The sequence below is a fragment of the Alexandromys fortis genome, unplaced genomic scaffold, assembly GCF_014885135.2.
Source record: "Alexandromys fortis isolate MF-2015 unplaced genomic scaffold, M_Fortis_MF-2015_v1.1 scaffold_6, whole genome shotgun sequence".
NCBI lineage: Eukaryota > Metazoa > Chordata > Mammalia > Rodentia > Cricetidae > Alexandromys > Alexandromys fortis.
This window is the reverse complement of record NW_026067902.1, coordinates 12599613-12615437: the sequence shown is the minus strand read 5'-3', so window position 1 is coordinate 12615437 and position 15825 is coordinate 12599613. Positions and strand designations below refer to the sequence as shown.

General features: G+C 43.9%; 2 protein-coding genes and 1 pseudogene across 4 annotated transcripts in view; 2 read left to right on the top strand and 1 right to left on the bottom strand.

Annotated features, from left to right (window-relative positions):
- The first annotated feature begins 360 nt into the window (after positions 1 to 360).
- LOC126494988 (histone H3.3A-like) lies at positions 361 to 1263 on the top strand. Its single transcript, XM_050132593.1, has 2 exons — positions 361 to 400; positions 835 to 1263. Exons 1-2 carry the CDS (start codon positions 361 to 363, stop codon positions 1254 to 1256), a joined length of 462 nt encoding a protein of 153 aa, XP_049988550.1. The 3' UTR covers positions 1257 to 1263.
- An 8015-nt stretch (positions 1264 to 9278) lies between these two features.
- Gabpb1 (GA binding protein transcription factor subunit beta 1) overlaps positions 9279 to 15825 on the bottom strand; it is a 54458-nt gene continuing 47911 nt past the window's right edge. For all 3 annotated transcript variants that reach the window (XM_050133447.1, XM_050133431.1, XM_050133441.1), the window contains exon 9: positions 9279 to 10747. In XM_050133447.1, coding sequence (XP_049989404.1) covers positions 10595 to 10747 — 153 coding nt within the window. In that variant the 3' untranslated portion in view covers positions 9279 to 10594. The remainder of the gene's footprint in view (positions 10748 to 15825) is intronic.
- On the top strand, positions 12213 to 12312 carry LOC126496855 (uncharacterized; annotated as a pseudogene).

Here is a 15825-nt window from a genome sequence, read left to right as displayed (position 1 = left end):
TTCTCAGATGTCAGGAGTTTTTTTGTTCCTTATATTGAGTTCCTTAGAGGCTCTGACCTGAGGATGTTTGAACCCAAGAGTTTAAGCCCAACCTGAGCAAAAGGAGTCTCTGTCTAAAACATCGTCTGTATCTATGACAACAGAATTCCTGCTCAGAGGGAAGAGTAGAAAGAGCTGGAGGTTAAGCAAGGGGTGAGACCCAGTGCAGATCATCTACCCAGCACGCACATGACCCCGAGTTTGATCCCCAGCCCTCACCTTCCCCCTCTTAAAAAAAAAAAAAAGTACCTCTGGAAGAAGAGATTGGAAAACTTTGGAGTGGCTGAGCACACGGGGCTCCCCGAAGGATGGCACCCAGAGATGGCAGCTCCACACCCCGTGTGCCGCTCTTTCCCTGGCTGTAGAGAGCACCCTGCATCATAGCCTTGTGATCAACGAGAAGTGTGTTTGCTATAGTTCTATGAGCCATCCTGGAAGAATAATTAAGTCTAAGAAGGACGTGGGAATCCTGTCTATAGCATGTAGTTTGCAAACACAAGTAGCAAAGTCCTTCCTGGCAACCTGTGTCTGAGGTCGGAGCAGACTCATGAGGTTGAGTCCTCACACTCCAGGACCTGACGATACAGTGCAATACAGTGTCATAACTGGGATGGAATTGGAGGTGATGTAGTTGGTGTCTGCAAGGGATCCATTGGTATACAGGGAAAATGTCACACGTAAAAAAGGGAAAGGGGGGTGTTCGCAGCCGTCGCCGCACCGCCGCTGCTCACTAACGCCAGCACCGCCCCTCGCTTGCCGAGCTCCAGCCAAAGAAGAAGGGGGGTAAGTAAGGAGGTGTCCATACCACGGCTCGTACAAAGCAGACTGCCCGTAAATCCACCGGTGGTAAAACACCCAGGAAACAACTGGCTACAAAAGCCGCTCGCAAGAGTGCGCCCTCTACTGGAGGGGTGAAGAAATCTCATCGTTACAGGCCTGGTACTGTGGCACTCCGTGAAATCAGATGCTATCAGAAATCCACTGAACTTCTGATCCGCAAACTCCCCTTCCAGCGTCTGGTGCGAGAAATTGCTCAGGACTTTAAAACAGATCTGCGCTTCCAGAGTGCAGCTATTGGTGCTTTGCAGGAGGCAAGTGAGGCCTATCTGGTTGGCCTTTTTGAAGATACCAACCTGTGTGCTATCCATGCCAAACGTGTAACAATTATGCCAAAAGATATCCAGCTAGCACGCCGCATACGCGGAGAACGTGCTTAAGAGTCCACTATGAATGGACATTTCATTCTCAAAAAAATTATTTTCCTCTTCTTCCTGTTATCAGTAGTTCTGAATGTTAGATATTTTTTCCATGGGGTCAAAAGGTTCCTAAGTATATGATTGTGAGTGGAAAAATAGGGGGCAGAAATCAGGTATTGGCAGTTTTCCATTTTCATTTGTGTGTGAATTTTTAATATAAATGCAAGATGTAAAGTATTAATGCAAGCAAAATGTTTCAGTGAACACATTTCAACAGTTCAACTTTATAAAAATTATAAATAAACCTGTTAAAATTTTCTGGGGAAAAAAAAGGGAAAGGGGCAGTTGCTTTGCCAACAAGAAGTTGAAAAAGGGAACTAGGGAACTGGCTCAGCCATGAAGAGCACTGGCTGCTTTTCCATGGGACCTGGATTTGGTTTCTAGCACTCATGAGGCAGCTCACAGACATCTGTAACTCCATTTCCATGGAATCTGATGTCCTCTTCTGGCCCCGTGGACAGCAGGTATGAACACGGCACATAGACATACATGCAGGCTCATAAGCCACGACTTCCTGGTCCTCAGAATCCTATCCACTTATGCCCAGTGATTGGCTGCACTCATCTGTAAACCAAGGATCAAGGTGAGGCATTCTTGGCTGGCTGGTTTGAATACCTGTGGGAGATTTTTAATTGAGTTGCAGGTGACTCAGGGAAACCCAGGAAGAGGTAAGAATCAGGAAATGAAAAGGAAAAAGACGGGTGATTGGCTATCATCTTGGTGAATCTAAGGTTTCAAAACTCACAGCTTCTAAGCCCAGCTGCTATGCTCAGTCTGTGTTGCATGTGCCAGGTCCCAGATGTCTCCTGCGCCAGGGGCCTGTCACTCTCAACAGCTGCCTATATAAAAGACACTACTTAGCTCCTAACTCCTACCAACACCAGATGCAATGTGGGTGAACTAAGAATTCTCATCACTGTTACTCTTCATAGATATCACAGAGAGCAGTTTGATAAAGCCAAGTAAGGCCTCACTATCCGAGACTAACAAGTCAATTGTAAGACAGTGTACAAAGCCAACACATGAACTTGAAAATCGAATACGATGACGTCCATTATGATGTAGTAGAAAAACAAACTGGAAGCGATATTTCTTTTTTTTTTAATATTTGTTTATTATGTATACAATATTCTGTCTGTGTGTATGCCTGAAGGCCAGAAGAGGGCGCCAGACCTCTTTACAGATGGTTGTGAGCCACCACGTGGTTGCTGGGAATTGAACTCAGGACCTTTGGAAGAGCAGGCAATGCTCTTAACCACTGAGCCATCTCTCCAGCTCCCTGGAAGCGATATTCCTATACATAGAAACATGCCATACATACACAAATAAATATAAAAATATTTTTGAGAGGAACTCATTCTACCAATAAGATACATTCACTCCTGATTATTGCAGTATTAGTCACAATAGCCAAAGTACGAGGCTGCCGTCACAAAAACACAACTCCCACTACAAAGGAAGTAAGGGAGCTTATTCCAGAGCCAACATGGGTGATCATGGCCCCAGGACCTAGGTTTAGTTTCCTCCAAATACCGTTCCTCAATGAGGTAGCAGTTTCATGGACTTTTCATAGAAATAGAACAAAGAAAGCCATAAATCAAGACCCTTTCCAAGCACATCGGTGGGTACACCAAGTAGGCGGGTTACAGAGCAGACAGAGCACTGCTATAGGCCTCAGATTTGAACTTAGTTTTCTTTTCTTTTTTTTCTTTTTTCTTTTTCTTTTTCTTTTTTTTTTTTATCGAGACAGGGTTTCTCTGTGGCTTTGGAGCCTGTCCTGGAACTAGCTCTTGTAGACCAGGCTGGTCTCGAACTCACAGAGATCCTCCTGCCTCTGCCTCCCGAGTGCTGCGATTATAAAGGCGTGCGCCACCACCGCCCGGCTGAACTTAGTTTTCTGATTACTGAAAAACTAGGGTTTTGCTAATACATTCCAAAGGTTTTTAGCTATGAGTCACAGGATGCTAGGCCTGACACAGAGGTGGGCAAGAAACGGCTGTTTAGGGGGCTAAAGACAGCCCAAGATAAATTGGGATTAGGCTCCAGACTTGCATCCCGAACCGTCCACAACCACCGAGGCTGTAACCAGCTAACCAGCCTTGCAGACTCAACATCTCTCCAGGAGTTGTGGCTGCAGCGCCAACCCCGATGCCCTTCAGCAGGAGAATGGCAAAACAGCAACAGCGACAGAACATGGTGTAGTTACACAGGAATACCACACCGTCATGAAGAAGAATGCAATCTCGCCACTCGCAGCGATTTGCAGTGATGTGGGAATAACGGAGGAAAGGCTGATGGAGATACTGACACAGAAAAAGAAGGACCACGTGTTCTCTCGCGTGTGGAAACTGGTCAGTCTGATTGGTACAGCATGGAATGGAATAGCGGACATAGTGATGGAGGGGAGAGGACAGAGGGAACAGGAAGAGATTAAGGGAAACTTTAGGGACAAGGAAAGGCGGTGAACAGAAGTGAGACAGGACAGCGATCCTGGGCCGAAGAACGACGGAGAGACACGAACACTGCACGTGCATGCATTATAGAAAAAGCACCCACTCAAAACCTCGTTAATTTTTACAAATCAGGTGTGTTAGAGAAGATGTAAATAAGGGCCGGGGTGTGGCCCACTTGCTAGAGAGCTTTCCTAGCATGCGAAACCCTAGGTGCAAACATGAGCTAGTCAGGTGATGGCCTATGATCATTGCACGTGGGCAGAGGAAGCATGAGGATCAGTCGTCCCAGGACAGCATGTGGCAGAGCGGATTCCCAGTTAGGTGACAGGCCCTATGATCACAGCACGTGGGCAGAGGAAGCATGAGGATCGACTAGTCGTCCCAGGACAGCATGTGGCAGAGCGGATTCCCAGTTAGGTGACAGGCCCTATGATCACAGCACGTGGGCAGAGGAAGCATGAGGATCAGTCGTCCCAGAACAGTGTGTGGTACAGCAGATTCCCAGGCTAGTCTGAGAAACATGAGACCCTGTCAAAAACAGACAACACGTTTTTAAAAAATCAAATAACATACGAGCCAGAGAGATGGCTCTGCTGGTTAAGGCACTTCCAACCTTAACCTGGCGACCTGGGCTTAATCCCCTAGGACTTGCATGGTAGAGGAAAGAAGCTTGGCTTCTGAAATCTACACACATGCTGTGGCACAAGCACATACATGCACGCACAACACACACATACACACACACACACACACACACATGCACACAGTAGGGTCAGGGAGAGAGTAAACAAATGTAAAAAAAAATACTGTTCAACCAAAAATCATCAATATACCAAATGATAGCGCTAACAAAGTTAAGAAAACCAATGATGTAAACCTGTATTCAGAGAACTGAGGCTATAGCTCATGGAAAGGTACTTACCTAGCAACACACCAGCACATAGATAAATCAGTACATACCCGACAGACTGAACACCTCAGACTCAGGCTAGTGGTTGAGTGGGCTGGACAGAGATGACAGCCACAAGTGGCATGCACTTCTTAAAGGAATGGAAACAGAGAGGGCAAACCTAAGATTCATTAGATCTGGGTAAGAGCTTTGTATCTAGTTTCTTCTGTGTGCTTTGAAGTTTTCATCAAAGCAAAACAAGAAATTGATGTACAGTTTACTCCTAAAAGATAATAAACATACCGGATAATGTCTCAGTGTGCAATGCTTGTTAGGTTTCTGTCTCCTCGTGGCCACCTGCCCCAGCTAAGCTTACGCAAGCCTTCTAGGGTGTTGGCAGCTCTGCCACCATCTTAAGGGCCCGCTTTGTGACCTAGTGGGGACGGAAGCATGCTTAGACTCTGGCCACCATCAGAAAGAGACTGAAGGCCGGGGGATGGTGCACTCAGGAGGCAGAGACTAGACCAGTCAGGAAACACAGCAATGGAAAAACAAATGCCTTAACTGGTGAACTAGTGTGTGAGAGAATCATTCTCATAGAGCAGTCAAGGTATTTAAATAATCCATGACATTCAACATGGTGATCCACAGACTCCGCCGCGGTAAGGACGGAGCTGTCTTATGCGGCAGCATACATTTTAAAGGAATGAAATTCATCGTGTATTAACTCTGCATATGAGATCAGAGTAATTCAGATAAAAAAAAACAAGTGAGCAAATGATAAAATACAGAGAACAGCACCTTAAGAAAACAGGTTATTGTGTGACTGTCTCCTCCTGACTGAAGCATTCTGCACCGGATGCAAGAAAACTTAAGGAGACACAGCCCTACAAAGCCCTACAAGTTACCAGGATCTCGAGACCCACCCCAGGAGAGTTCAAAAACAGATGATAATCTCAGGGGTGTTGGGTGGGGAAGAGACCCTCAGGAGCGCTATCTTCAAGCCGTTCCCACAGCTCCAGACACGCATCTTTGGGGAGTCGTCATCCATGCCGGGCGGCTTTTTGGTAATACAGTAGCCTTTGAATCACTCTTACCCCTGCTAGCAACGCCAACAAACCCATTGGTTCACTAAGCAAGACTTCGGCAGAACTGGCTCTTTGGTCTGTTGCTGGTGTCCTATTTGGGGTGAATAACGTTTGTTTGTGTCTCCCCCAGAAAGTCAACACAACAAAGCTCTCTTTCCTTTCAGGAAAGCAAAAGGGATTTTTATTTGTTCTTTCAAGTGATATTTATCTAAAAAGTGAAAGGCCCTAGGAACTGTATCCAGAGTGCATTCCATATATTATCACTTACTTTCATTTAAGTAAAATATTTACAGAGAAATTTAAGGTATCAAATGAACAGAAGACGCAAGGCCACTTCTATTATCTGCACATACAAAAAAAATTGTTTTAAGAAGTCACAAAAATATTGGTATTCAAATTTTAACTTGGAACTAGCACGCGGCTAGTGCTAACGCCGTGTTTTCCGTGGTAGTCTAGAGAGCACTCTGAGGATGGACCAGGAGCGCTTGCGTCAAAGTAAATCTGTGTGCATCAGGTGCTCCCATTTAACACAGAAAAAAACAAATATCAGGCATGGCTTAAAACTACAACAGATTAGCTATCTATAATGAGATCCAAGTACAGCAAATATTACTTAATGAACTGACAAGCCTATTGGCGAATCAATTCCTAAGTTGATTTGACAAGACGAAAGGGTTATTTATTCAGTAGGAACCAGGTGAATAGAAGAAAAATTGGTTTTCCTGTTTGCTCTATGAGCCCAACACTCATGCTCTGGGAGCTTCACCATATGCCACAAGGGTTCCTCAAACGGCTTTGTGGTTTTATCTAAAAATGTTGCTTCTCGTTGTATTTTTACTTTGAGTCAAGTGTCGAGGTCTTCCCAGTACTAAAAAGCACGGTGTAGGTCGAACCGTGAGTAGCACAAAGAGAAAAGTCTCCTCAGAATGAAGCCCCGTATCCATCTCTGTCGCTGCGTTGGTGTCTGTTACAGGATTTCCTCCTATGGTCAATAAACATCACCACAAACGATGCTAGTCAACACATCCTGGCACAGGCTTTCCTTTAAGCCTGCGCTTTAAACATATTTATATAGAGATCTTTTTATTGCAGACGGGAGTTTGTTCACCTACTTCCTCTCGAGTCCCGCGTCAGAAACTTGGTTCTGCTGTCAAGAGAGCTCTCTCACCTTCCCACCACCAAGAGACAGAACAAGCTGGGGCAGGGGAGGAGACTTAAAGCGCAAGCATGGGAACCCGAATGCCATCCAGAAACCCAAAAGCCAAGTGTGGAGGCTGGAGAGGTGGCTCAGCAGTTAAGAGCATTTGCTGCTTGTTTGGAGGACCTGGGTTCAGTTCCCAACTCACAATGGCCTGTAACTCCAGATGATCCAATGCCCCCTGCTGGCCTCTGTGTGCACTGCATGCACTTACATACATAGAGGCAAAGCACCCAAGCACATAAAATAAATATAAATTTAAAATCTTTTTTAAAAAATTATTTTTAAAGCAAGTGTGAGCCTTCAAGATGGCTCAGAGAGTAAGGGCACTTGCTACCAAGCCTGATGATCTAGTTAGATTCCACATGGTGAAAGAGAACCAACTTCAGCACACATACAATGGCATGAGCATGAACATATAGGCATGTATGTGCACGTGTGCACACACAAATAGATTTCATGTCCTCTGGTCTCCACACACATTCAAACATGCCTGCACAAGTATGAGCGCGCATATGCACACACACGCACACCGGACTATTTTATGAGCTCAGTATCTAGAGAATACAAAAACAAAGGAACAAACAAGGATAACCATTCTGGGTGCACAGCAAATGATGAGAATGAAACAAAGCGCTCGTTAGGCCCTGCAGTTAATGGCTTCGCTCTTGCACAGGCTCCTGCAGAGAAAGGCTGGTCTCAGGCACTTGTTTATGCGCGAATGGGAAAAGTCAGCACTCGGCAACCAGACAGCTGCTAATTGCAAAGCCATCTTTGTGAACTGGAAAATAGTTGTAGATTTCCGAATATTTTTACTTCACATTTTGTCAGTTGCTTTCGTCCTCAATACAGGCTTTTCCAGCCTGCCTGAAAACTGTTAAAAGAGGGGCGGGGTAGGAGAGGGCCATTGCGAGAATCCATCGCAGATTCTCGGCTAAGGATTGCTTTCTCAGCACAGTGAGTCGGATGAAGATTGAGACTCTGACAACAGTGAACATCTCACAGCTACCGGAATCCTGGTACACCACAACCAATTGTTTTTTCCATCAATCGGCTCACTGTTACTACTAGAGATAAAAATTACACCCTTACCACTTTCCAGCTGGGAGTAAAAGCAGCAGCACACAGCGGCTGACACTCTTTCTGCACCCTGAGGCTTTTCGAAGCTAATCTAATCTGGGAGCAAAACTGCGCTGGCCACTGCCTGAACACAGTGGCCTCTCCGCCCAAACACTGCCTGTCTAGGAATTAAATGTGCACCAGCTTTCTGTTTAGCACTAATCACTACACAAGCCCAAACCGCATACTCTCCGGTGACTTCTGACCGAAAGCAAGCAGCTTCATGCTGCTGAAACGTGGTTTGCATTTTTAAACTCGCATTACACATTTTGCTTTCGTCCTGCTGGAGACCGAACCCAGGGCCCCGTGTATGTCAGGTAAGCATTCCTCCCCTGAGCTATAGGCCTAGCCCTAAAATCTCGTGTTAGATCATTTAACATTTATGTAAAGGTGGTGGAGGGATACACCTGTTGTCTCAGCTACCCGGAGGAGGATCAGTTGAATTCAAAAGTTCAAGACCAGCTAGGTTGAGACAGTGAGAGATCTCTCTTCATGTCTGTCAAACCCAAGTGTGCTGTGGAATAATCCTTTTGTATCCTGTGAAGATTTGTCACCTGGATAGACTTAATAAAACGCTGATTGGCTGGCAACCAGGCAGGAAGTATAAGTGGGGCTATCAAACTAAGGATGCTGGGAAGGAGGGCAGAATGACAGGAGAGAAATATGGGTTAATTTAGATGTAAGAGTTAATTTATATTAAGTCTCCAAGTCAGTTATTCGGAAATGGCTGCTGGTTATTTGGGAGCAGGTGGTCGGGACAGGAAAACTCCACCTACACTATTGTAATGGCATGTGCTTATGGCCCCAGAACTATGTAGGAAGGTCATCAGAATTCATAGGTTGGAGACCAGACTGGAAGTGAGGTTACATTTCAAAAGGAATAAATTTAATGTCAAACTTAGAGAAATGCTGGAATTCTCTTCCTTAGTCTTCTTACATTTGTCACGGAGACTTCCTGTGCTCTCCAGAAAGCAGCAAGGGCAGGCTGAGGCTCCAGACCCTTTATCACCTTACCTCGTATAAGGATAACCCAGGCGAGAACCATCACATTCCCAAGGAGTCAGTCCCTCTGGGGGATTTTAAGGCATGTTTTCATATGGCAGAATGTAGCTCGGGTCATGTGTGTGATGGGATTTGAACCAGAGTCCAAAAGCACCAAGGACCTGCTCCACCACTGAGCTCTACTGCCCACGTTTTACTGTGAGAGGAATGTACAGTCAAGACACGAGTCTGCACTGAGCATATGTGGAAAGATATTTAATTGTAAAATAGAAAAGGAGGCCAGTACAGTCTTGAAGGTAATTGGTTCTTTATACAGATCATCTAGAGTAGTTGTGGGGTTAAACGTTATCATAAAGCAATAAAACAAAAACAAAAAAGAAAATAAGAGCTTGAAGTTACATTTTACAAAACAGAATGGAAGAGCCTGCCAAATGTCCACACTCTGTGGAGTGGGCCTTGTGACGAGACTGAGCTGCAACGCAGGCCTGGAGCTTCACAGGGAATAGCGGACGTTACATTAGACGTATCTATAGCATCACCGAGTACAAAAGGTTCCTGTTCTACATACAAAAGCAATTTTCCATAAGAATAATTTTTTGGGCGGGGGGGGGAGTAAGTCCATGAAATATTTCAGAAACCCAAATGCACTGAGTTTGCCAAAAACATTATCTTAAAATCCAGCGCCTCAAAGTGCTCACGTGGAAATCATGATGGAAGGCACAGAATACAGTCTCACGTCCCCATAATGAAATTTTCAAAAAAAGCATAGATTTTGCAGATTCGCGTTCTCTTGCAAGCTGCTCCTTCCAAGAACACTGTCATGGTTGCCAGTTAACCCAGCTGCTTACTTCCTTTCCGTGGCTGACAGAGCAACAGCGGTGCCTTATGTATTTCCTGGTAACTTTCATCGTCTTTGTGGGAAACATATCTAAGCAAGGGATGCATCTTAAAATCATAGAACATGCAGAATATGTACAAACAAAATTTTAAAAATATTTGCTTCATATACATGTAAATCTACTTGCGTGTAGCTGAAATTGAACAAATATAAAATTTCTGCTTCCTAAAAAAATGTTTTCAGTGAACCTGAGACAACTTAAAAGCTGTACAAAAGTTCCTGGGAGAAATCTCTTTGCAGAGTTATTTCCAGCGTCAGTCCACCATAATTAGTACACATTTGGTCTAACCGACAAGGACCACCTTTGAACTCCTGTCTCTGAGATATGAAGTTTGTACCCAAATCAAGAATTGCCTGTAACAGTGCCTTACTATGGTTTTTGGATCTCCTCAACAATCTTTATCAACTCATTTGTAACTGTAAAAAAAGAAACAACCAAAAAACTATTTACAGAATTCAGTTTTAAATACATTTCACAAGTTCTAAAGTTTTATATTACAAGAATTCAGAGCTCATGGCTTAAGTCCCATTATCAATCTGCAGTATTTTCTATTATTCAGTACTCCCGTGGCTGTGTCTTTACTGTGTGCAGTTCAAGACCGCATTCTTTCTGGACAAAAGGTAAAATCAAACTCATGTTCGTGTCAGGCAGCTAAACAGCCTCTTTGCTGGTCTGGAGGCGTGTCATGGCCTCCAGCTTCTGCCTGTAGGCCTCCGCCTCCTGCTCCTTCTTGAGCAGCTGCTGCCGGTACTTCTGTGCCTCCCGGTTCGCCTCGTCCAACTGTTTCTGAAGTGCTTCTCTCTCCTAGTTTAGAAAAGAAAATTGTGTTTTCAATTTTTGCACAAATATATTAACATTATCATGTGTCCTTCAAAATATACAAGGAAGACAGACAGACAAAACATTGCAGTGGCCACGGCAGCTGCCTAGTGGTAGGCACCTCCCAGGACGTTCTCACCTTTCCACCAATCCACAGGGGACTCCCCAGTTGTGTTCTCTGTACTATGAGACAGAGATTATTCTCTGATTTCAAGAAAATTATTTCTAATTTATAAATAAGAATAACAGACATAAAATGTGCACCTGTTCTCTTGTGTACTGAAGAAAGTAACAGAAGACTTCAGATGTAAACACACCTCATCTCTCCTCAGAAAACAACCACAGAGCTGAGCCCCTACCACAGCTGAGCAAAGGCAACTCCATGACTCACTCCTCATGTATCAGGCTACAAGTGAGAAAATTAGTGCTCAGAAACGACGCAGCCTTCCCAAGAACACTGTGAGAACTGGGTTTATGGTATTCAAATGTCACTAAATTCAAAACGACCCATGCTCCTCTACGCCACCAAGCCAAACACCTGAACTCCACCACAACAGGTGCTGGGCCAGACTTGCGAAGTCATACAGTGGGCAATCCATAAAAGGCGACTCTAACAACCTTCTACTGTTAAACAGGTATAAACTCTTTAAATCCCCAGTTACTGAGAGCCAGCACATACAAACCCAGTCCAAAGGAAACAGTATACTATTTCTTCTCTTCGCTGCACCTCTATTATCAAGGAGAAAGAGGCCAACACCATAAAGAACCCTTTCATATACCTGTAGTAAGCACATGGAGAAAACCTAATCCACACAGTCCCAGGCTCAGGGAAGTTTCCTATCTCAGGAATGGAGTAATCTCATCGCAAAGACCTATGATCCCCTAGTGAGGCAGGAACCTGAACGTAACTGAATTACAGAAAACGCCAGGTTTACACTGAGCATGCCCAGAGGGAGCAGAAGGTGAGGGAGGTCCTTGAGGAGAGTCTGAGGAGCTCCTCCTATATATCCACTGCCTCCTGACACAGACTGTCTCTGCTTTACTGCTCAACTGTCCCTACCAGGAGAAACATGCACCCTCCCTCTCTCCCTCCTCTCACCTACCATATGATCCCACCCACTGTCCTAAGCTGAGAATGAAATTAGATTTAGTATTTTTTCTGATTCTTTATTGCTCCACCAGATATAGGAGTGACTGAGAAGTCCAAGAAAGGAATGTACTTATTTCCAGTTTCAGCGATACCAGGTCCTACCTAATACCTTACATCGCTGCTTCCCTTCTCTTAGGACCTTCCAAGATGCTAGGAAAGATGGCAGCCGGAAGAATCAAGCCTCAGGGAAGCAATCAACATTAGAACCGCTGCGACCTATGCAATGACCAGGGGTAGAGGAGAAAGGTAGAGCCTGGTTGTGTTTCGCTGGGAGCAAGACCTATGAGGAGCGGGCTTGGCTTGCTTTGACAGCACATGTGCTAAAATTGGAATAATACAGAGATTATCATGGCCCTTGCACAAGAACAACACACAAACTCAAGAAGCATTCCATAATTTTCCTCCAGCTCCAGGGGGCTCTGATGCCTCTGACCTTGCCAGGCACCAGCTCTGTGGATGCACACGTACACATAACTAAAAAAATAAATAAATAAATAAAAAATAATGAAACTAAATCTTTTTAAGTTTACACGTGTTAAGAAATAAGATATTTTGTTAGTCAGTTTTGAATATACATAAAATTTTCCAATTACATAGGAAATATTAGAACAAACTGCCTATATAAAGGGGTCATCTCGTATTAGTTATTTATTAACACCTGGCATTTGCAAGGGATTTACTGTTACTGTAGAAGATGAAAGCAAATGGAGTGAGACAAACAGTGGAAAGTGAAATGGCTTAATCCTATCTTCCTTATCTCACTGCGCACATACACACACACACACACACGCGCGCGCGCGCACACACACACACACACACACACACACACACACACACACCACCCAGCTGGGGTCAAACACAGAACCTCACAGATTCTAGGCAAGTAGTCAATCACTGAGCAGTAAGTAAAATACATTTTAATACAAATAAAGTAATAGCTCCCTTTCATCAATTGGGCCAAATAAAAGACTCATTTCATCATCTTTTTGTCTAAATCTGTAAAATGTAAAGACAAAGATCCTTAGTATTTGTTGGATCTTTTGAATATGATTAATACATAGACTTTTAGTGTTGTGCCCTTGACTTTTCAGAAATGCAGGAATATGGAACAAGAACTTGTTTACCACCTCAGTTTTCAAAGTAAATAAAAGTCTGAGAAATGGAAAATGTTAACTGAGACCTTTCTCTGATGTCATAGCTACTTCAAGGAAGTTTCTTTACATAGCAGTGTTTCACACATCAATAGTGCAACAGGCTGACAGCTGACATTTTTATTTAAATACAAATGTTAATCCTATGGATTTAATATTTTATAGTAAAGCCACACTAGCCAATTTTGGTATTTTTAGTATTTACTATGAGTTTCTGTGGGCTCATGTGCTTCAACACATATGTGTTCAGAGGACAACTTTCTGGGGTCAGTTTTTTTTTTTTTTTTTTTTGCTTCTAACCTTACCCAGACTTGGGATCAAACCCAAGATGTCAGGCTTCCACAGTGAGTACCTCCACCTACTGAGCCATTTTGTTGGCCCAATTTTGATATATTGTTATTGCACATAAAGGGTATGGGTGTTTTGCGTGTGTGTGTGTGTGTGTGTGTGTGTGTGTGTGTGTGTGTGTGTGTGTGCCTGTGCACCCTAAGAGTACAGTACCTAAGGAGGCCAGAAGAGGGCATCAGATCTCCTGGAACTGGAGTTACAGACTACTGTGAGCTGCCATGTAGGTACTGGGAATTGAACTTGGGTCCTCTGAAAAAGGAGCAAGGGCTCTTAACTCCTGAGCCATCTCTCCAGCCTCCAATTTTGATATTTCATATAGCAATAATTTCATCCGTTAATATGTGGTGCTAAGGTACTGTTCTAGGGCTAGGTTGTAGCTGCTTAGCATCCAGGAAGCTCAGGGCTCAACTCCCAGCACTGGAGAAAAAGAAGGTGTCTAACATCACAGACCTCTAAGAAAATGAAACCCTAGTAATAATCAAGATTGACAGCCACAACATACACCGTAACCCCGAATTAATATATTAGGTAACAGAACCATAGGGCAACAGATAATGATTTCAGCTCTATTTTCAATGATGATTCTCTAATTCTGCCATAAAAGCAAGTGTGGGACAATTTGATAATTTTAATATATACTTTTTGAATACTCAAACGTATGTCTTTGTTCTAGCTATTATATATTATAAACTGAAAGACACAATTACAATAGTTTATCTCTACCTCAACACACATTGTAGGGCGATTCTGCTAGTAAATATCACTTACTGAGCATGTATCATACGCTCACCACTGTGCTTGGCCTGCATCTGTCCCCATTTCATCTCTTCTCACGGCGTAGCTCTGGCTGGCTTGGAACTCACTATGGACACCCGCCTAGCCTCAAACTCACAGAGGGGAATAAAGGCGTGCGCCATGACACCAGACTTTTCTTTCACCAAGTCTTCAATCAATTGCTGATGCTATTCATTTTCCGTCTTGTTGATGGACAGGCTATGCCTCGAAATGCCAAATTAGCCAAGGTCACACACTCAAAATATCAGAAAACCAAACCCATGTCTCTGAGAACTAGTGTGTTTTTAAGTTTTAACTGATTATTATTACCAGTTATTATTGTGTGTGTACACTGTGTGTATGTGCATGTGCGCCATGTGTGGAAGTTAGAGGACGACTCTGTAGAGCTGATTCTGTTTGCCTTTATATGGGCTACAAGGATGGAACTCAGGTCACCAGGCTTGCATGGCAAGCATTACTTGCTGAGCCACCTTGTCAGCCCAACACACACAAAGACACACACACACGTCTTAACATTTTATTTTTAATTACGAGGCACTTATGTGTCTGTGCAGGGCTGTATATGTGTGAGTGCAAGTACCTACAGAAGCCAGAAGTTGTGAGATCCCCTGGAGCTAGAGTTACAGCAGTTGTGAGCTGTTTGACATGAATGGGATCTGGTTCCCTGTAACAGCAATACATGTCCTTAATCACCACTGAGCCATCTCTCCTAGGCCCTAGCTACAAATTATGCCAAGTTTCTCACATTTGGGGAAATCACAGAAATCAGCAAATCCACACTATAATGGATGAGCCTTGCCTTGGGAAAACCAGCTTCAGGATTATGGTATCTCCCTTAGCAGGTATTAAAGGTTTATTTTTTAAATTATTGTGTGTGTGTGTATGTGTGTGTGTGTGTATGTGTGTGTGTGTCTATGTGCGCACGCACGCAGGTACAGGTGCTGGTTAAGACTAGAAGAGTGTGTCAGATCTCTGTGAGAGCTGCGAGCTGTTTGTGGGTGCTGGAAAGTGAACTCGGGTCCTCTGGAAGAACAGCCAGTGCTCTTAACTGCTGAGCTGTCCCTTCAGCTTCAAGTCCCAATTTTTTTTTTTTTCAGGATAAAAGCTAGGTCAGGTATCAGAACTATTTGCTTGCACCTAAAGATCACCTGTCCGGATGTGATAAATGATGTGATTTGTATCAACGCAGTTCTTGACACACAGCCATACCTCCTTGCTTTGAACTGTCTGTGGCTGCTGTCTCTAACACAACAGACCTGGGCAGCTGCAAGATTCATATGGTTCATAAAGCCAAAATATACCTTTACTTGGCCTTCTCCATAGAAGACCCTCTTCTTCCCCAGCTTTGGAGAAAGAACTTCCTGAGAAGAGATAGAGGGCCTGTGACTATACAGAACTTTAAACCCTGGCAGAAGAAAGACAAACCAAGCATGGCTGGAGATTCAGCTGTGATTTCAGCACCCTGGAGGCTGAGGTGAAGAAGATTGCTGTAGTGAAAGGCTAGCCTGGGCTACAAGGCTACTCCTAGACTAGCCAGGTCTATAGCAGAACCCTACCCAAAACAAAACCAAGAAAACATATAAAATAAGTGAAATAAACAAAAACAAATTTAAAAAAAT

Excerpts from the sequence above, each read along its gene's own strand:
- LOC126494988 (XM_050132593.1), top strand. The coding sequence starts at position 361 with ATGGCAGCTCCACACCCCGTGTGCCGCTCTTTCCCTGGCT. Across the intron at positions 401-834 it reads GTGCCGCTCTTTCCCTGGCT|GTGTCCATACCACGGCTCGT; the intron begins GTAGAGAGCACC and ends GTAAGTAAGGAG.